Source organism: Manis javanica, chromosome 1, assembly GCF_040802235.1.
Source record: "Manis javanica isolate MJ-LG chromosome 1, MJ_LKY, whole genome shotgun sequence".
Lineage (NCBI taxonomy): Eukaryota > Metazoa > Chordata > Mammalia > Pholidota > Manidae > Manis > Manis javanica.
This window is the reverse complement of record NC_133156.1, coordinates 137,876,684-137,899,535: the sequence shown is the minus strand read 5'-3', so window position 1 is coordinate 137,899,535 and position 22,852 is coordinate 137,876,684. Positions and strand designations below refer to the sequence as shown.

The window sequence follows — 22,852 nt, the reverse complement described above, 5'->3', positions numbered from 1 at the left end:
GAAGGTCATTACTGTCTAGGGACTGCCTCTGGGATGACGCTTCCTAATACACGACAGGTGCTAAGTAACTATGTCGTCAGTACATTACTAAGCATTCCCTTCCCTTTCCATCAAACCAACCCTGACAGGTAAGGATTACCATCATCATTTCACAGATGAGAGACAGACAAGTAAGGTTATATAATTGCCCAGGTAATTCAGGCGGTGGCAGTCACAGCTGGCACCCTGCTCTGTCACCAAAGTTGTATTTAGTCTCTAAGATCTCTCTCTTTCGGCCATTTAAGATAAATCGTTGCTCTCAGCATAGCTGTAAATAAATCCTGTACTTTTTAGTTACCTGTGGAAAAGCCACGATGTTTAAAAAACAGGTGGAGCAGGGTATCAGGTCTCCGCGGTTGCCCAGCGGATTGGGCTGCATAGGGCAATCAGTAAATGCACGTCATGTTGCAAACTGTGGACTGAAGCTATTTTTCAGTTATCCAAATGAAAACAGCTGTAAATGCAGTATTATAATTTGAAATGGATATAGTCTAGAACAAAAAAGTGGTCTTCATTCCTTCAGCCATTCAAGTCACAGAACAGCTCTCACGTGGCTGTATGCTGGGAGGCACTGGAGAGACACAGAAGAGCCAAAGCAGCAGGGACTCTACCCACATGGAGCTCAGAGTCCAGGAAGGGAGACAAGCAACACAAACACACTTCCTAAAGTTATTCACAAAAATAGTAAGACATCCGAATGATACTCGTACAGGACTCACTCATATCCTACAGAAGACCCTGTTGAACCAGCTGATGAACACTGATAATCAGAACCCAAATGAAATCTAGTGACCACAAAAAAGGAAGCATTGCAGGGCTCAGCACTTCCCCAGGGAAATGCTGCTTAGTGGGCCTTAGTTTATGAACAGCTTTCTCTTGCTCTTTGGAAGCATTACGCAGCAAAGAAACATTTCTTTACTGCAGAAATTAAGATGAAATACATGCTCTTAGTTTCTGAAAACTAATGTAGCCTTTCTCAAATGTGATTTAGCCCATCCCCACCTGCTTGTCCCATCATCATTCGGGACTGGTGTCCCCTAGTTCAGTCGTTGGGAAGCACTCGCTGCCAACACTGCCATTAGTGGAACATCTGGATTGTCTCCTACCAGCTCCACACCAAAGGCCCAGTCTCCCTAATACACAACTCAGGACGCCAGACTCTACATGAGCCTCACCACCATCACTGGCCCCACTTGCCATAAGTGGTTACACCACTGAGGAATAAGTCCTAAGGGGTACAGATTGTAGCTCTTCTTTGGTTTTGCCTAGGGTACCAGAATTGTTTTCAACTACATTTGTAAATAAAAATATTACTCAGGAAAATTTAAATAACAGCAACTAGAAAGGCAGCCGTTATATTCTTTATTTGAATTAATTATTTTTAAAACACTTTTTTCCTTCCATTTGGATAACTGAAAAAATGGTTTCAGTCTTTAATCTGTACATTACATGCATTTACTGACTGCTATATACAGCCTCATCTGCTGGACCGCAGTGGAGATCTAATCCCCTGCCCCACCTGTTTTTTAAACATAATGGCTTTACCATAGGTAACTAAAAATTAATTCAAAAGACAACTTCTAGGCATAATCTTGAGAGTACCAAATTCATATCCAAGTCCGTAATGACTAATTTGCATTGATAAGAGTCTTTGTACCAAGAATAATGTACCTACCTATGAAAGTGTAAATGAGCAAAGAAATAAGGTAAGGTCAAATTAGGAGGATACACTTAGAGATTGTTGCAGGTTCATGGTTGAAGGGGAAACCTTATCTCAGAATCTGACATTTTTTTCTTGTATATGTTGAAACCAAATCACAATTGCATGATTCAGACATAAGTTAAACATCTGGCAAAAAAGACAGATTAACAAATTTACAGAAACATTCAAATGGTGTTAAATCAGTTATTTCAGAGGACACCTGTTCACAAAATATTTGAACTAGTAACTTAGCTGTGAAAGAAACATCCATTTATTTTGCTCTTCCCCAACTTGGTTTGAAATCTTTCCAATATTTTAAAAGCAGCTAAGATATACGCCAACCCATGCAAAAGAAATTAAGATGGCAGGCTGTGTACATCTATCTGCCTTAACCTAAAAACAAAAGTCGTTTTGCTGTTCTGAGAGCCAGTATAATAGAAGCACAAAAAGCCCAGATGGCTTAGACTTTCCTTATACAAAGTAACTGAGAAGACTGACCTCCAAACTATTTATTCAGCGAATCTGATTCTAATGACAATTTTAGACCCAGAATTTCTATAAGACAAAGAGGAATGCTTTTAGGAAAGTAAAAAATTAATTAGTCTACACTGATACCCCTCAGCATATTAGTCCATTCTGCCTAGTCAGCAATCATAGGAAATATGTTTCATCAACAAACATCACCAATTTGTTCAGGCATTTCTTATTTATACTGGCTTGACATATTAAATCTGACACTCCAATCCCTAGCTGCTTACACATTATTCTTAAAAAGAATCTTAGAAAGCCAAATAAAAATCTCAAAGAACTTGAGAACTGGAATGGACACTGGCAGGGAGAAAGAGGAGGAAGAGGCCACATGTAGGTAAATTCATTCTAACAGCAATTCTGACCCCTGAAAACGAGTGTTTTAAAAAGCTGGTGGAGGTGGGGGCAGGTTTTTTCCTGCATTTAAAATGGCTTTTAACTAAAATAGCAGCATAAAAACTTTATTTCTACATGGAGGTCAAATTTTATGTTTCTGAACTTGAAGTCTTTCAGGGACAGAATGGAAAAGTAGTCATTAGGTTCTGGGGATGTCTTTTTCCCCTGCATGATTTCACACTTTTTTTAAGAAAAAGTTATACTTGAACCCAGACAGTACAACTCCTCAGACATCTTATTCTGCAGCTGCTTAGCTTGTTATATGCTGGGAAGTCCAGTCCCAAGTACTGATGGGCCCCTGAGATTGCTTCTAGGCCAAAAAAAGTAGAAATAAACAGATCACTGCAGTTGACGTTTAAAAATCATAGGTTTGGGTCATGTGGCTGCTACAGGATCAAAATGAGATGACAACCCAATGAAAATGCCTTACGAACTACAGAGGATTATGTAAATGCCAGGCTTATGAAGCACTTCCACATACACCTCATTTCAGTGCTCACAGGACTAATGTGAGATAGTGACCTGTTGAGACTGTTCAGATGTGCAAAATCATGATTTCTCTTTTACTTGCTGAATTGGGTCCTGTGGGAAGATGAAACCAAATAATGCAAACTTAGCAAAAAAAAAAAAAAAATAGAAGTATCACTTAATATACAAACTGGTTTAGTTGATGAAAAAATTTACCAATCATTAGTTAGGAGGGATGGATAGACAGAAACAGGTATGCTGTGAAACAGCCCTCTAAAAGTTAAGTCTGCATATAACTTTAGGCACATAAAGAAGGGCAATACAGGTGAGGGCTTAGGTTTAAAAAAGTCACAAAGTAATAAAAAGGCCACAGGCATACTGTCCACGAATGATTAGGTATATTGGCTTAATCTTGGATGTTTAAGAACATTCCCCCCTCTGTAATGCAAATGTAAATTAACTCATTTATTAGGATCTTACTTCCAGTTTTATCCTAAACCCATTTATTCACAAGAGTTTACTAGGCAGCAGATACCAAAAAATTAACTCACTGTTTTGCCTCTGGCTTTCAGACATGCATCAACTTAAAGAGTTTTGTGAATTCCTGTCTTGAGTCCCTAACTAGCAGGTGTACTGAACAGTTAGCCGCTTCATTTGCATCACTCTCCAGGCCTGGACTCGCTGGCCCTCATTACCCCCATGGGGAGATGGCCTGCAGGACTAAAGGAGGCTGGATCCATAAACCAGAAGCCCTCTTTGCTCTCAATGTGTTGGTTTTATCTCACAGGTGAACCTGAACTAAAAGGAAATGGAAATGACTCTGGACACCACTTAGAGAATCTCAAAAATTGATGAATATAGGTCATTTCTTAAAGTTACATGCTCTCCCTTCAAAAATTGCTACACTTTTACCATGCTGTCAAATGTCGAGGCAACCTGAGTGATTACTGTCTGTCCCTTTGAGGTCAGGGTAACCCAAATGTCTCACCGGTAGAAGTAAATATTCATGACAGTCTCACCTGCCTGGGAGAAGACGCAGGAGGAAAATTATCCCTGGCAATGCTCAGGTCTAAAACTGATGGCGTTACTATTTTTCCAGACACATGAAAGGCCAACTATTCTCTAAGGCTGGGAGAGTCAGCCCCTCTGCTGTTGTACCATCCTGCCCTTGAGGTCCTCAGATCACGATGTCCCTGCCGGTGCCAGCAGCTCTGTCTGGGGTGCCATCCACTCCCCCGTGGGAGAGAACAGCTGGTCTGCACTATTTATGTTAAGTATCCTATCTGCTTATATTAACTTCCTAGCCACCTCCCGGCTAATAACCCACCTCCCTGGGCTGCATCTTCGGAACCCATTCTCTAAGCCTAAATGATCTTTACATCTTCTCAGAACTCTGGCAAAAAAAAAAAAGTGCCCATTTTCAAATATGAGACCCTAACTAGAAATAGTGCCTAAAGTCTAACCTTTTTTTTTAAACATGTAAAATTATCTCATGGCTCTTAATTATTCTGGTCTTAAGCTTACATGTCTCAACATCACCCTTACTTTTAGAAAGATCAAATGTGTGACCCATTATAAATAAACCCTATAAAAAGTGGCTATACATAGCTAGCCATTCTATTTATCTTGCGTATTTTTCTTTTTTACTTAGCTTTAAAAGACTGTTCCTTTAAAATAAAACGTGGCATAGTCATACAAGGGAATATTATTCAGCAACAAAAAGGAACAGAATACTGGTACCTGTTACACCATGAATGAACCTTGAAAACATTATGCTAAGTGTAAGAAGCCAGGCACAAAAGGTTACACATTGTATGATCCCATTTATATGAAATGCCAGGACAGACAAATCTCTAGTGACAGAAAACAGCTACCTAGGGCTGGGGGTGGCGGGGAGGGCAGGGTAGGTTTGGGGGTAACATCTAAGGGAAACAAGGTTTCTTTTTCAGGTAACAGAAGTGTTCTAAAACTGATTGTGAGGATGGTTGAGATGACTGTGAATGTAACAAAACCCACTGAACTATATACTTCAAATGGGTGAACTGTACAGAATATGAATTATATCAATACAGCTGTTAAAAGAAAAAAAATTTATTTCAAACCATAGCTCAAACTTACAGAAGTTATTAACTAATCATATCATATCCTAGGTGCGAAAATGTGACTACAGCCTCTTTTGCTCTTTTAGCTAAAAGCAACATCTGTAAACTATTATAAAATCTCCACCAAAGATAGCAATGAGCCAAGAATGGATAATTCTGAGGATGGGTTTCCTCAAAAGACTGGAATTATTATCTCTATGGTATTTACACCGTCATACCATTGCACAGAGTCTCCCAAACAAGCAACATCCAAAATAAGTATGATTTGGAAATTGACATCTGCTTTCTCTGGTGTGCCCTCCACTGAATGTGTATGAGGCACACGTACTGCTTTCTAAGGCAAGTCCAGTCCTTTGGTGAAGGGGAGAAAAATAAAGAATAACTTTTTAAACAAACAACCTTCAAGTTTTAATTCCACATGTTTTTTCAAGTTAGGGAAAAAAATCAATGCAAAAGTTGAAAAATCTGCAATTTTCATCTGTCTGGTTTATCACTGCTCAGGGAAGGAAATTAGGTTAATCGGACAGGATTTGCCCTTCACAAAGGCATGCGGGCAACATTCCCTGGCAGCCTGATCTCTTGAGTCCTTTGTCACAAAAGCTTCCTGAAACTGGGGACAACATATGTTCCAGCCCATTGTCCTGAGAGTGGCTGGTTTTCAGCCACACCCAGAAAACATCTGTTATTAGCTCCCTTTTCAAGAGCCAAAGCAGATGCTTGGAGCAAGCCACTGTGACCTCTGACATGGCAGGAAGATGGATACATTTCAGAAGAGATCATTCCAGAAGACAAAAATACTTGCCAAATTCTCAAGGGTTGGCTACTCAGATACCCTCACTGGAAGACTGAGAAATACTACTATTTCAGAATTAGTATACAAGAACCATTTGGAACACCCCAACAGCTCGATACGACCACCTTAAACCTCTGAAATGAAGCCATTGCATTTGGAAGTCCTAAGACCAAGTGCTGAATTTACAAGTGTAAAATTATGGTTTAATGGGAGACTGCACAAACTAGCTATGAAGTCCTTGTCTAGGAAAACCTTTGGATAAATTCCCTCAAAAATTCATGTGAATAATCAAAACCATCACTTTACACACGATAGGACACATTGCAGTAACTTAAACGAGTTCACTATAATGTATTGACACAAGGAAAAGATTCTTAAAAATGAGTCATTTCTAGAGTATTTTAAGAGTTATCAATGAATCATTCAAGCAAAGTAAGGGAAAACAGGGAGTTTGACTCTACAGATGGGCCTCTTGTCCTAGGGAGTCTTGCTTAAGTTCCTAAGTTCTGATCAGGGCTGGGACGGGGGAGAGGCAGATGGCAGAGTACACATGTAAGGATGACCCAATTCTGGGGGTGGGGGTGTGTGCAAACACATGACCTTATTTCTTTACACTTCGCATCCTGCACACCCAGCCCGCCTTACCTTAGTCCTGGCCCCATTTCCAGTTACCAGCCCAATGTTCTCTATGCCACGGTGGCATGGACGATGAATAGCATAGTACATTAAAGCTAAGATTACATATCAAAAGCTTGGAAGCTCTTCCAGCAGCTTCTAAATGCACACTCTCCTTCATTTTCCCACTCTGGCACCTAAGAAAATGTGGGCTCTGTATTTACCCAGCATGGTGCACGGTAATGATTTAACTGCATTTTAATATTAAAAGTAAGCATTGGGTGTCAAAATGCACAGAGCAACTTCTGAAAGTGTATAAGCACAATTAGCTAATTTTTTGAAATACTTCAGGAGCAGGCCTTCCGCAGAAATGCGTTGGGATATAATTAACCCACAGGCCCTTCTTACTTTGGCTGCGCCTGGGAGTGGCTCTCCCTTAACCCAGAAAAGAACACCCGGTTATAGACTAAACCATTGACAGGTGTTAGTATTTAAAACCAAGACGGACGGACGACATTTTGTTTTTGACAAGACACTGTTTGAGAACGGCTTCTTTATGGCTGCGCCAGTCAACAAAGGTACTTGGATTGTGTGTGGAGCCATCTGTTTTATTTTAAAGAACATGCTTTGGAGAGAAGACTGTGTATCACATGCTTTTATTTAGAACATGGTTAGAAAAAGAAAAAAAACCCACACATACTGCCAAGTCCTACAAACCAGTTCTCCAACGGTGGCTCCCAGGCCAGCATCAGCAGGACCCAGAGCTTATGAAAAATGCACATTTTCAGGCCTCACCTCAGACTTGCTGAATCAGAAACTCTGGATTGAGGCTCAGGATTCAGGGGGTTTAAAGCCCTCAGGTATCAGGACACCTGATCTTTGAGACTGACCACCTTCATTCTCTTGGGCAAGGCATTTGCCTCAGGGAAAACAAAATAATCGGTCTTAACCAATCGATCTACTAACAAGGGTTCACAGCACCCGCTCCTGCTGGCCGGCTACAAATACAGATTTCTGGGCCATCTCCAGGAGGCTGGTCCACTGGGCACTGGAATCTCAATTAGTAGCCCATTAAGTGATTCTAATGTGTAGCCAGTTCTGGGAGCCACGAGGCCTCCTGCAGCACTAAATATCACCTAAGAGGTAACTGGGGAAAACGACCCTTTAGATCAGGGTCAGCAGACTTTTTCTGCAAAGGGCCAGACGGTAAACACTCCAGGCTTTTTGACTCCTCCACTGTGGCGCTGAAGCTCGAGAGCAATCTCAGATGATAATGAATGGGCATGGCTGTCTTCCAGGACAACTTCATTAAATTTTAATTTCATGTCATTTTCATGTCATAAATTATTCTTTTGATTTTTTTCCAAACATTTAAAAATGTAAGAACCATTCTTAGCTGTACAAAAAAGGGCTGTGGGCTGGGGCCGTGGCTTGTCACGGCTGCTTCAGTTAAACACTGGAGTAATTACATAAGCCTGGAGCGCAGTAATGCTGTGTTTGTGACATATGTAACTTCAATACACACAGCTGCCTTCAGAAAAGCTAGATGTTATTTTTAAAAACTGAGGTTTACTTTGCATACAAATACACAGCTTGATGAACCACACAGAACATGCTGAGCATTTCCACTACCTTAAAAGTTCACTGGTGCTCCTTCCCAGGCAGCATTCCTCATAAGTAACCATTTAAGTCTCATTTCTTACCTTTAAAAATGGCAATGCAATCACTCTGAAATAAAGCTGGAAGTTCACGCTTTCACTGCTGTGCTAAGTACCAGCCACTTCTTAAATGGAAGTTACCAGAATAGGCATCCACCGGACATGAGCCCCCTTTCCTCTCCAGTGTGGGGCAGCTGCTTGGGATGGTCCCACCCCTTTTCTCTGCATCTCATCCAGCGCAGGTGGGGCATTCCTAGCTGGGAGGGCAGATGCATGGCTGGAGGAATGGAGAAAACAGCTTCCAGGGACCACTGCCTTCACTCACCTCCACCCAAGGGCTTGCTCTTAGCCCCAGGCCTTGCCCTTTAGACCACACCTCACTCCCTCTCTTCCTGAGACAAACAGGTGATAAGGTTTTCTGTAACATCACTTGTCTGAACTCAACCACCAGCAGTGATAACCTCCATGCCTGAACTCCTTTGAGGGATCTCAGGAGGCTGCTTTACTGTTGGAATCTGTCTAAATACAAAGTTGAACAAGCTTCACGGTATCGCGCGGCTGGGAGAAAAAGTGCCCAGACACTCGGGTCTGTTCCAGACCCAGAAAGAAAAGGGGGCGGGACCTCCCGCCAGGCGGAGGGGGGGAAATCAAAGGAGCAAACCGTCCAGAGCATCCATCATGCCACCAGGAAGACCAGTTCCTCCCACAGCCCCTGGCCCACAGGCAGGAGTCAGCGGTGAGAAATACATAGCAAATAAGCCAGGGTGAGAAGCAGGGAGGGAGGGACTCTCCAGTTTATCTCAGATTGATAAACCCACTGAGTCAGTGGTTCTCCAATGTCAGTGTGACCGGAATCGGGTGGGAACTTGTTAAAACACTGATCCCAGGACCATACTCATAGAAGTGAACTTGGCAGACCCAGAGTGGGGCCAAGGACCCCTGTGATCGAGAAGCAGCTCATCGGCTAACCACACGTGCCATTCTTTCTGCACAGCAGTGACTCCGTTCTATCGCACTGCACTAGTAGGGGAGACAGTTCACAAATGCCCCCACGCTAACAGTACCAACTCGAGGGTGGGAGTACAGAAGGGAGGATACAAAGGTCAAGAGCAAGTATGATTCCCTGAAGAGAGTTAAGATTGACAGACAGATGGACAGAGTTGTAGTTATAGAGATAATATGGGCAGAGGAGACATTTATAGAACCATCTAAGAAGATAGCCAGAAAGGAAGCTGTATGGGGACAACCAGGGCCTAGAAATCTCAGGTAACATTAGCATTTTCTAAGCCCAGGATGCAAAAGTTACACTTTCTCAGCAACTTTTAATGTAGCATTTTCACCTGACACTCATTCAGTCTGTGAAATAGTTCTGAAGTTGGCCGCTCATTAAACGGCACCCAGGAAGCCTTCCAAAAACACACTGTGGGCTGAGTCCAACAGAGATTGGGATTTCATTGTTTTGGGGCAGGGCCAAGGCTCTTGACACAAGCTTGCCAGTGAGTTTAACAGACAGCCAGGCTTGAGAAGTGCTGTCAGAAGCAGCAGCGTGGAAGCAACAGTGTGAACACAGGACAAAGAAACATTAAAATGAGGTTTTTGCTGACCCTTTTATTTCCTGAGAGCAATAAAAGGAAGGAAAAAAGCCACCACGGGGAGGAAGTGCGAGAGATGGCAGAAGCCATGCACCCTGAAAAGTAATTCAAGGCAGAGCACACACGTCGTGACAAGGAGACGACCACCCGCTCCTTGGGCTGGACAGAGCGCAACGAGCATGCAGGACAGCCAGCCTGGGACGCCAACTGACAGCTCCGTCACAAGCCTCTCCGCCCCTCTTCACTTCCCTCCTTGAGTCGGCGCTAAAGGGAAAAGATGATCAACTCCAGACCCAAACCCCAGCTCACTCACTCATCCCTAATGAGTGATGGACTCCCAGATGTGTTATTTCACCTCAGCTCAACTCCGTAATTCATTAAAATTGAGCTGATCACACCTTCCTTATAGGGGTGTTGTAAGGATTAAATGGGACAAATAGATGGAACGCACCTGCAGAGTGCCTAGGAGAGAGGTGTCATGCAGCCACCTTCCTCCTCTTCCCTCCACCCATGCTAAATGCCAACCCCGAAGGGGAGGACATGCCTTAGAAGTGGGGTGCCTCATCTCTCCACCATTCACCAGGGAGGTGATCACAAGAATAATGTGATTGCCTAATCTCACCATGGTGGCAACCTGGTTGGCAGTCCAAACACGGAGAGTTAGAATCATGCAACAGAGGGCTTTTGCATCCTCCCAAGTCTTGGTGATTTGTGGGTAACCAGTCTTCACACACAGAATGGATAATCAATTCCCTATGTATATCATTGAGTCTTTGGAAAAACTGATTCCAAATAACAGGCCTATAAATGAATTCTGGGAATGGAATGCAAAAATCAGTCACAAATGGACACACTGCCCGAATTTAACAAATTACCTCTGCTGTTTCTACTGAGATTATACCCAGCATTACATTGTACCACGTCTGATTCCCAATATTTCTGAACTGTTTTGTTTCCAAATAAGGTCTTTGCATACCTTTATTAGAAGTATATATGTTTTGAAAAATGTATTTACTTAAGACACCAAAAAGAAAAAAAAGTTAAGTTTCAATTTAATGTTTTCTACTTCCTGTCTTCCAATCACAAATTATGGCCTGGTCTAAGCTTAGCATACAGGATTAATTAGCTGATTATTTTTCATATTTGTACATACTGAGAATGCAAGACTGTATCCTGCTTATCTTCAAGCAAAGCAATTTAATTTGCAAAGCTAACCACAAAATTGAAAGCAACAACTGGGGTCAATGGCACAAAACATCAGTCCTTCTCTTTGGGCCTGGACACTAGCATTGCAGGACCAGGATTCTTGTTGGTTGTAGGAAGGGTCTGGCCATACCACAGGTTTACACAGGCACACGTAGAATATGTTTCCCAGAAGCAGACTTCCTGGAATCCAGGAGCCAAAGGAAGATGGGAAGCAGAGGCAAATCAGGGGCAGGCTTGAGTCCAATAGATCAAGCCTAAGGATTGGCAAGAGGTGGCTCATTCAGTGGGCCCAGGGAGGAATGAGGAAGCCATCAGCAAGTCGGGTGAAAGGAAGGAAGATAAAGCCCATGACCCAGGGCAGAGGTCATCTGCTTTCTCCTGCAAAAGCATTTAGTAAGTCTGTGTCTGCCTTCAGCTAGAGCCTGGATGGGGCCTGTAAACACTGCTAATGGTGAGCCAGTCCCCCTGCCACCCATCCAGTGGAGAGGCCAGGCAGGGGGGACTAGCTGTGCAGTCCAAAGGGACTGGGGCAAGAGCCATGTTCTGAAAGAGAAATAAGCTGGATTCCAAATCCACTTAACCTGGATTCACTTAAACGAGCAGGGAGACAGGCGTCTGGGTCTCTTCAGTGGATTTTTCAGTGGTTCTGGGGAGATGGCAGGAAGATGAATGGCATGCACCCTTGGCAAGCTAAGGTCTACAAAACTCGACACGGCCCACGTTCCTCATAATACCAACATATCCTACAGTTTGCCACTGTAAACTGTTTCCTGTTTCAATGCAGATGTTGAAGTATATGAGACAATAATCTCAGGCTTCAAAAGGCCAAACTTTGGGAAAATACTCTAAACCAACCACAACCCACCTACTCCCCTCTCAAAAAATGAAAATGCATCATATATGTTTTTGGAGTTTATCAAGTGAAATAATTTCTTTGAACAAGCTTCTCTTTCATTATTTTCAATGCTGTTCCACTCTGGTCCTACAGCATAAGGTGGTTTATATACTGTCAGGATAGAAGTAACACAGTGACATCCCACCATGCTTCTTCTGATATGTGGCTTTTTCTTCTGATGCTTGTGGTACTTTAATACTTGCAACTCCTTTATTAAAGTCACACGATGATCATCTCAAGTCACAGCATGCACCCTTGGCAAGCTAAGGTCTACAAAACTCGACATGGCACATGTTCCTCATAACACCAGTGACTTACTGGCTTCATGCTGATGACAGACAGAGTTCCATTCAACCATTCAGTGTCTGCATGCCTCCACAGGGCAGGCTCTGCTCCTAGGTGCGAAGGACACAGCAATGACAAGCCCCCATTCTCAGAGGCTTGCTGAGGAGAGAGACAAAAAAGCCATACATGATACAATGTGATACAATGTCAAGGCAATGGCTCTTCCAGACAGAGAAGGACTCTCTGAGAAGGTCTTCATCAGGGCATTTGTCTCCAAGCAAAGGCGGGGAGAGCCAGGCACATCTCTGCAGGAACCAGGCACCTGAAAGGGGAAATGCAAGTGCTCTGTCCACTTGACCAAGTCTCCTTCAGGTTACGAAACGCGAGATTTCCTTGCAGGGCTACACAGATTTGCAAATACGCATTTTTTTTCTGGAGCATTGCAAATACGTTTTTTTTCTGGAGCTAAGCATGTTAACAAACAAGCAGACGTTACTTTTTTCCTGAGTCCCAGAGTGAGAATTTATGGAAACATTTGACTTTCCGTCTTTGAGCCACACCATGCCAAACCAAATTCTTGGAAGAGGTCTAGAGAGTCGGAATCACATGGCTTTTAAAGCATAAAAACAATTTTCCTTCCAAAACCAAGTACACTAGACAGATTGCATTTTACTTGGTCTTCAACGCAGCAGGGCTGAAAGCTCCTCCTAGTGTGGGGAAGGAAGTCTCCAGGGTAGACTTCTGATTCTAAGAAACTCCATGGGTTGATGTTAAATATCTATCTCAGAGATGGGTATTTCCAGGATGAAATAGCAAAATGTGGGAAAAGCCCAGAGCATTTAAGAGTTTCTCAGCTCAATGCTGTCTTTTTAAAACAGCTGCAGTTTTGACTAAAGTGACTTCCAAGAATAATAGATGGACCTATACTGAAGTTTCAACAAAAGCAGCCAAATACATCTGATTCCACTTGTCAACAGCATGCCCCCTTCTCCTGACTTTTTTGAGTGGCTGTGTACCCGCCCTCCCCCACCCCATGTGCACACCACTTGGCAGCGTCACCCAAGTCACCACCTGATTCTCTGTCCTTGGAATCAGAAACTGGGTTAAAGCAAGTCCTTCTTGATACTGTCTATTCCTTAAAGGCTATAAACCAGAATTTCTAATGTGCCTATTTCTAAAAGCAGCACAAAAAAAGGTATTTAAGAGGGCAGTCTAGAAATAAATTGCACAGGGAGTTGGCACCCATTTTGGTTACAGAGTTTCTGTTCGGGGTGATGAAAAGACTTTAGAACTAGATAGTGGTGATGGTTCACACATTATGAATGTAATTAATGCACTGAATTATACACTTAAAAATGGGAAAAATGGTCAAATTGTGTATATTTATCACAATAAACACATGCATACACACACAAAAGAAAAATCCAAGCTCCAGTTCAAAAACAGTGTGGTCATTCATTCCTATTTCAACTCAAGGTTGGACATGTGCAGCAGAGACCAATCACAGTGAATCATTTATACCCCATGAAAAAAACTGAACACCCCGAAGGGAATACAGATGCCCCAGAAGCCAATAGCAAACACACGTAAGCAACAATAGAATTTCGATAGCAATGGTACTCCTGGGCCATATATTATTTTAGGAATATGCTTCGCCTCTTAATTGGACTGTAAAAAAACAACTTACTTTGTTAAACTTTATTGTAAGCCATCAGAAAAATTCTATCTGTAAGTCATAAACGTGTTGACCATGAGCTGAAATACAAGGGCCTTTAACATGTTCTCAGGTCGAACCACGGGGACCTCCCAGTACTCAGACAGCTCATCCTATACAGACGGCCGCTTCCCATGGCCCACCGGACCCGTGGGCTCCAGACCCACAGGTTCATTTGCCTGGAAGCAATGACTGCAAGACAAGGGACACCACCTGAGAAGGACAAAAATGTAAGTAACCTTTTCTTTCCTTTTGAGAAAAAAATGGGTAGGATTTCCCCCAAGTATGTGCATTAACGTGAAAATGTTTCTCTTCACAAAAAGGACTGAGAAAAGGATAGAATATACTTTTTTTAAAAAAAACCCTGAAACCTTGGCATCATCTAGGCCAGCCGACTAGAAAGAATCTATCCTGCTGCCCCAGACTTTGGCTCAAAGAGTCAGTGTCCTAATGACACCACTTTTGCATCACTCGTGTTGTCCCCAGATTCCTTTTCCTCCATCTTCACAAGTGTGGGCGTCTCCCTGCGAGTCTCCCTGTCCCCCACCATTCTTGTGAGCTGCCCTGGGGCACCCAGGTTATCACCTACTGGCCGGCCACACCAAAGCCTGCTCACTCCCCATACTGTCGCTCAGGGGTTGGCAGGGGCAACTTCCTCACCAGGCAGCTGCTGCAGCCAACAGTTGGCTGTGTGTGTGAAGCCAGGAAGGAATGCAGCTTCCGGGGCTACTGAAAAGCAAGGGCATTCCTGGGCTCTCAGGGGCTGGTGCCAGCAGCCAGCTAGCTTCCTTTCAGATGACATATTTAGCTCAGTTAAAATATCTAGGATCCATCACTTCTCTTTAGCAGTCAGATAGCTTGTTCCCACCAAGACTTGAAATCACTGAGCTCTCATCCAATTGCTGACAAAGTTCGGGGCCAGGGTGCCATTTGGAGCTGTGAAACAGGAGCTACACAGGCTGTCCCACTGTCAACTTCCCAGCACTCCACGGGCTTAGAGGAGATTTCTGCAGGACATACCTGGTGCGTGGAGGGGGAGGGTGTGGAAAGGTCACAAGGCTGCCCACATTCACATGGTGTGCAAGGGACACAAAAAGGCAAAGTGAAGGACACAAAGGCAGAGGAAGGAACTGGAGAGGAAGAAAGTGTAAAAATGCCCCCAAAATGAAATGAAAAAAAATCACACCATCCATTGTTAAGTTTCACAAAATTGGCCTAATATATATCCAACAAGACAAAACCAGAAGGTGAAACCAAAAAAGTAGTTTTAAGTGGGAAATTCGATTATAAATTGTTAGTATTGTGTTTCCTGTGTGGCCTGCGAAAGTCTATTTGGGGGATGGGAATGACTTGAGAATACCAGATAATCTAATGGCCCTTTTGCAGATTGATGAAATGAGACAATCTTTTAAAACCAAGCTAATTATACTTGTTGCAAATAAAAAGGAGCTAGAGGAGACCATTTACTGGTAGCTTGGGGCCATTCAATCCCTAGCCAGAGAAAATATTTCAGAAGACCCCATAAAGAAACAATGCAAACAGAACACCCAACAGAATTCCAGCAGAGAGTAATCATCTTAAATTTACTGGGGTAAATTAAATAACCACCCCTTAGAATAAATTAGGTAAACTGATATCACTCTAAGCTATTTCAGAGCAATCAAATTAGGCTCTTTTCAGTAAAGATAATAAAAGTTTACTCTCAATGTGAAAAATTTAATTTAGAACTTATTACTCAAGTCTTCAATATTCATTCCTAAGGGATTGCTCCAGTGATTGCCCGTGCACCTTATGAATGTTCTAGAAAAGACAGATGTTCAGCGCTGTCTTCCACCTTGCACGTACACAAGAACTGATCTTTCTTCAGCCCTACTTGCACCCTGCAAAGCTGTGTTCCTCTTCTAAAACTCTGTCCAAAGCTTATTGTCCAAGAAGACAAGTAATTTCTAACTTGCCTGCCCTGGCCCTGTGCTGCATCCTCCAGAGGCCACGACCACGCACATTTCTCAAGACAGTGCACATTTCTTTCTCCATCTGCATTTGCTTATACCTCAGGGCAAGTATAACATAACTTACAAATCAAAACGGGAACATTTTGATCCTCTGTATTCTGGGTCCAACCAACAGTAGTTTAAATTTTAGTGTGGAATGGAATTTTAAATTGCCATTAAAACTGTCTTCTGGCCAGAAAAAAGGACAGCTGAGCAGATGTGCACATTTCTCAGACTGAATGAAACAAGCAAATGTGCCCTGTAGTCTTCTCACAAAACAAAAACAAAAAAAACACACTACCACCTCCAACCCAGCCATGTTCCCAAGGTTCCCATCTTGGGACTTCAGTTACACGTGGCTCCGCTTGGTTTCTCACACAACGCAGGACTTTTAAAACTGCTTTTTAATCCACCTGAGAATTTTTTCGCTGTGGTCCGCACAACCCCTGGCTCTGCTCGACGTGAAATGCTTGCTGGAATGGAGGGCAGAGGGAGGAAGAGAAAGGAAAAGCTTCCAAAGGCCAAGGAAAAATTTCCTAGCTTTACCTAAAGCCCTTGCTTCTATCTAATCTTCATTTCTGCTTCCTCCAAAGCAGTAGTGCTAGATGAATATCTAGGGTTTGGGGAGTATGCCTAGCCCTTCACTGTCGGTAACCATGACCCTAAGGTGGTTTTCAGGAATGACTTGTAAATCCTCACAATCCAAATATGGTCCCTGAACCAGCAGCACTGACAACACGGGGAGTTTGTGAGACGACACAGACCCTCAGGCCCCAACTTGCCCACCAGAGCCTGCATCTCAACAAGACCCCCAGGTGGTCCACCTACATCAAGGCTTACAAAAACAAAGCTGTTTGTTTCTGAGAGGCCACATTTTGGTAATACCAAAATTTCAACAGAACTGTTTCTAGAAATACAGAGAAGACCCATTTGACAGATTTTACCAGCTATCATTTGACCTCACAGACTGATACCTTTTTTTAATCGTGGTGAAATGTACATATTGATGTAAAATTTATTTTAGCCATTTTGAAGCGTTCATTTCATTTGTATGAAGCACATTCACAGTTACGCAACCATCATCAATCATCCGCCTTCAGAACTTTTTCATCTTCCCAAACTGAAACTCTACCCATTAAACAGTAACTCCCCATTCTCCTCTTCCCCCAAAACACTGATTTCTTAAACCCTTTAATAACATACAGAATTGGGCTGAAATTAGCCAATACCTTGAAAAGTTGCCATAGACGGGCTTGACCAGGACAGGGACAACCTTGGCATCTTTGACCCTGAGAGCAGGCGTTCCTGTTCTGGGTGCCATGACCAGTTGATGAACTTCTCCTAATCCTTGATGACTACACCATGTTCCATAGTGACCTCTGTAAGGAAGCAGGTCAGGAGGAAGGAAACTGGAGGGTTTTGGCCTCTGCCAGTTCTTGATCCAAGTCTGAATCATGTTCTTTCAACCCAAGTTCTTTCAACCATGCCTCTTTTCTCCTATGTTCAACCCTGCAATTCCTACACAAATCACCAAGCTAATTATACATGTACTTGGGAATGACAGAGTTCCCAATATAAGACCAAGTATTTGGTGACAGATCAAAGACTAGAAGTCAAGGTCGAGAGTTGTTTTCACATAGAAGTACGTTATTCTGGTTTAGTTCTTCCTAAACCCATAATCCATAACCACTGTCAAGAGTGAAGAGAACTACTTTCCTGACACCCACCCCACTCCCCCCGAGGGCTGTTTGTTAACTGGGGTGGCAATGGCTTCACGTGGCATAGTCATGCCGCAGCACTGAACACCCACCAGAGCTGCTGTGTTAGCCTCTGACAAGCCAACTGCAGTTAGCTAGGATCAGAAAGCATCTCAGAACATCCAGGGCACTATGTTAGGTGAAATAAGTCAGTCACACAACAGGCCATTGTACGGCAGGATTCACACCTACGAAGTATCTAAAGTAGACAAAATCAGAGAGACAGGTCCTTCTGGTGCAGGCACTGTCTGCCAATACAGGAAGATGCTCCAGAACCACTGACTATATTCTCTGTGCTGTACTACAAACCCCGTGACCAGCTTACCCTATGGTTGAGAATTTTGGGGCTCCTTTACCCCCCCTCTCCCATGGTAACCACTAGTCACTTCTCAGTGTCTGTGAATCTACTATTTTGTTCATTTTGTTTTGTTTTTAAATTCCACAAAAAAAGTGAAATCATATGGTATTTGTCTTTCTCTACCTGGCTTATTTCATTCAGCATAATACTCTCTAGGTCCATCTATGTTGGAACAAATAGCAGATGGCAGAATTTCTTTTCTATGGCTGAATAATATTCTGTTGTATATCTGCACCACATCTTCTTTATCCGTTCATCTACTGATGGATACTTTGATTGTTCCCCTATCTTGTCTATTGTAAATAGTGCAGCAATAAACATAGGGGTGCATATATCTTTCCGAAACAGGGATTTTGTCTTCTTCAGATAAACTCCTAGAAGCAGAATTACTGGGTTGTACCGTATTTCTAGTTTTAGTTTGTTGAGAACCTCCAACACTGCTTTCCACAGTGGCTACACCAATTTACATTCCCACCACCAGCGTAGGAGGGTTCCCTTTTCTTCACATCCTCACCAACACTTATTTCTTGTCTTTTGGATTGTGGCCATTCTGACTGGGGTGAGGTGATGTCTCATTATGTTTTGATCTGCATTTCCCCGATGATAAGCGATGTGGAACACCTTTTAGTGTGCCTGTTGGCCATCTGTATTTCTTCTCTGAAAAAATGCTCAGGTCCTCTGCCCATTTTTAAACCAGGTTGGTTGTTTTGGTTTTTTTTTTTGGTGTTGAGTCCTATGTGTTCTTTATAGCAGTGTTAATTACCAAAGAAAAGAGAACCCGTCACTGAGTGGACCACCTCCACTAAGAAGTTTTGATAACAAAGTAACCCTTCTGTCTCAAAGGGCACAACACTGACCTTTAAGATCTGTGCTCAACACAATTTATAAGCCAGATTCAAAACTCTGTGTTTTAAATACTGGCATATAATATCCTTTTCTCTATCTTTAATTTTGATATGTGCCTCTGAGGGAAGGACCCATCTGTAACCTTGAAATTACTTTACTTCATAACATGGAGAAGCTGGGCTCCTTCTGAAATTGTCTGAATTATCATCCATGAACCAGTTTCTAGATTCACCTATCTGTCATCTGTGGTAAGGCTTTTCACTGTCTTACACTAAAGAGGGAGCAGTGTGGTTCCCACGTGGAGGAATGTCAGCTGCTTAGCAAGGTGGACAAGGAATCTCAGGTTAGGTGGTCTAGTCAATCTTGGTCTCAAAGGGATCAGGACCCCCGCCACATGACATTCTTGAAGGCAGGCATTTCCAACATCCCATGAACACTTTTTAAAGGAATGTGGGAATGAAACCAATTGGCAAATATCAATATATTTGAACTTTTCTCTCAAATTGCTTGTATCCTATATTTCCAATATTTGGATAAGAGTCCCAGTAAGGAACCCAGCCAGGTGTGGTCCTCTTCTGTCCCCTACTGTTTGGAACACTATTCTATTTGGAGAGAACATCATTGCATCTCTCACACACGAGGTAGGCTTTATACATTCCTTTTTGGGATTTTTGTTTCACCATTTAGAAAAACTGTAAGGCATGGGAACATGGGGGTGGGGTGGAGGATGGGAAGCGGGGGAGCAGAACACCTGCCCTTATGTAAGGCAACCTATGGAAGCAGAACACAGATGTCCCGAAGCTGTAGGGCTTTGCGCTCACCTGGCCATAGTCGGTCCGGAAGACGACAACGCCCTCTGCACAGGAATTTACAGTACTTGGAAAATGCTGCCCATTTTCTCTCAGCCAGACCCGTGCTCCCTGTAAACAAAACAAGCAGGATTTAACTATGAGTTTGGATTGCACTTGTGGCAAATTACTCTCAAAATTACACGACTACTACACTTTTTTTTTTAAAGTAAGATTTTGAAAAACAGATGTTTTTCTCAAACAAGCAAAGAATGACTCTTCAGGAAGCATCAGCCACAACTTTGATTCCAGAGAGCACAAAGAAGGGGATCAGTTAATAGCCCTGACGTTACTAAAATACACAGGGGCCAACCAGGTCATGACGCTGCCTCACCCCAAGGTGAACTCATCATCTGCTGGTCCTCATCTTCCTGGGCCGTGGGTCTGAGCCCCACATACTTGCCCACTTATAGGACATCGTAACACTCCACTGACTTCCTACTTGAACCAAACCCTTGTGTCAACTGGACCCTCCAAGAGAGGGATCACATCTAAGTATCAGAACCTAATCCACTGGTATGAAGTCGGCCGGGATTCCGCCAGGCACCTACTAATACGCTCCAATGTTTGAGACTGTAGCCCAAAAGACAGCCACCTGCAGACCGTATTGTTTTAACCTGGGGAATATTTTTTTGGCATTGATTTCATTTCCATTTTTTATTTCCCCACTGGACAAATGAGACAAGCATAATATTTAGCTTTTCAATGCTGAATTTCCTCTTCCTTAGATTTCACAACATGAAAACCATTTGTTTCTAAGGAAAGTGATAAAAGTTGAAGCTGAGTGTTCCCTCGTCAAATGGTGGAGAATTATCTTTATGATATATGACGTATATCCATGCGATGGAATGTACACTGAGCCTCAGTATTTCAAATTATTTCTACTCTATTCAACAATTTCTTCAATCCCAATAAAAAAAACAAGGAAGAGCAGGTCCTTATGACACAGTATATCAAAGCGGAACTAGTATAGCTAAATTGTCACTTGAAATAGGTCTTAGATGAACTTTTTTCCTAGAATTTAACCTCATTTCACTGGGCTATTTAACTTCTGTTTTGACTTGAAATGTTAATTGAAACATTTAGAATATACTCATTTGGTACATGCAACTTCTAGTATAAGAGGCTACCCACAGCTCTCACACAGAGTAGGCAAGGAAAATAATACAGAAGTAAACTCATCACTTCATACTACTTTGAACTGTATTATCAAATGCAAAAATAGTAGCTTCCAGTAACGGAGTGGCCACGATGCACCTCAGTTATGTGCTGAGCGCCTCCATGACGGATTTAACACTAAGCCTCAGGGTACGACAGAAATCCCTCTCCAGGAGGGCACGCTAAGAGCCCAAGTCCCTGCACAGCTGACACCCGAGCCAGTTCTCAAATGTCCCCCACTCCTAATGCTGTGCTCTTTCTACACCTCATGTTGACTCTATTTCTCCTTAAAATAATTCATAAATAAATTAAATGCATTAATAAATCAACCTCACAATTAAAGCGACCTCTGTGGTGGTATATTTTAAGGGGCCTGTTATCACACACAGCCATTCCACTCTCCTGCACCCTTCTAGGAGGTAAAATTTAAGATGATTAAAAAATCCAACTTAAAAATCACTCCCTTAGCACCAATGGTAACCCAGCTTAAAATACACTCAGTATCCCCAGAAAGTCGACCCTGAGATCCATGAAAGCTTTTGGGACCAGCTAGGGAGACCCTGGGGCTTGGCAATGAGGTCCTACAATCATTTCCCAGGAGATCAAGGTGTCTGGAGACCAAGGTTGAAATGGTACCAGCCCCTGATCCCTTGTGATGGGTTCACCTATTCCCCTGGCCATTTCTGCCACTCTCCTGCATCCTCTATCAAAACCCTCCACAAGGCCTTCCCCATGAGCACTCACTTTCTCCTTATAATGGGATTTTAAATTGTTCTTCTCAACACTTCTTCCATTTTAACCCCATACTTCAACTTTCCCTTCAAAGTGGGGTTGAACCCCTCCACAATATCAACGGCAGCAATCAAAAATAAACATCAAGTATTTCTCTATAATCCTGAAATGAAGCCTGCCTTTTTTAAAGAACACATAACACCTGTGCACCAGTGGGCCGGCCCTGTACCGATTCACACTTTGGGCTCAGACACGGGCAACAGCAGGAATGAACGATAACTGCCTGTCGGTACTTATTAGCAAACAGCTGTTTCCAAAGAGGACATTTACTTCAGGCATCCTCTAAATACTGTTCTCTCAACTATCATTCCACACAAAGCCCACATTATTCATAATGCTCTAGAAAAAGATTCCCAAGTGCCTGGACTACTATATTCATCCTCTTTTTAAGTCATATGTCAGAGACCGCAGCATTTGAAAGCTCTGAAGTACTTACACTCACACACACTCAAATGGAAATTGTCAGTCATATATGCCATGTAGATTTTTACTCATTAAGTAAACACGTGCAGTTATTCACTGTGAACCTCCCTTCCCAAAACCTCTGTCCAAGGCGCTACATTTGCTTTCACTACTGCTTGCATTTTTATCAAAAAGGATTCCACATACGTTCTCCAATTATCAAAACTGTCTATTTAGAAAGAATAAAATTAGGATTTTACTATGAAACATAGGTGGATTAACTGTCACCAGGATTAATATAAACCTCCCTCGCCCAAGACTACGTGGCATGCAGTTTCTTAAATTTGAGTTTTGTTGCGGTTCTGCGGCCTCCTTTAGAAGTACTAGAATGCCCTTTGTTGACACAGTCCTACATGATCAAACACACCGTTCACCTTCCTTAGTCCAAAGGCCTTTTTCAACAGGTGTGAAGGGCTGCTGATAAGCAAGTTTGACGAAATCCAACATAAACTGCAAATGTAGAGCCCATTGGCCAGTTCTCCTGATGGGAGCAGCTGTCTTCCGCAGGTAGGAAGGAAAGGCAATCAAACGTTCCCTTTGTTCTTTGAAAAAGCGTAAACTGGCAATTTTCATAGAATTCCAAAGTAAACCCATTGAAATGGATACTTTTTTTTACAGAGATTGTTCTTGGTGTAGTCTCTGAGCTC

At 42.7% G+C, this 22,852-nt stretch overlaps 1 protein-coding gene and 1 long non-coding RNA gene across 2 annotated transcripts in view; both read right to left on the bottom strand.

Annotated features, from left to right (window-relative positions):
* The window catches only part of MYO10 (myosin X), a 200,490-nt gene that overhangs the window by 140,215 nt on the left and 37,423 nt on the right, over window positions 1-22,852 (bottom strand). The window contains exon 2 of the mRNA XM_017653599.3: window positions 19,767-19,865. Within this exon, the coding sequence (XP_017509088.2) occupies window positions 19,767-19,865 (99 nt within the window). The remainder of the gene's footprint in view (window positions 1-19,766; window positions 19,866-22,852) is intronic.
* Window positions 11,999-19,758, bottom strand: LOC140849632 (uncharacterized). Its single transcript, XR_012131744.1, has 2 exons — window positions 17,214-19,758; window positions 11,999-12,601 (listed from the first exon to the last, which is right to left on the bottom strand). It is a non-coding gene; the product is annotated as an uncharacterized lncRNA (long non-coding RNA).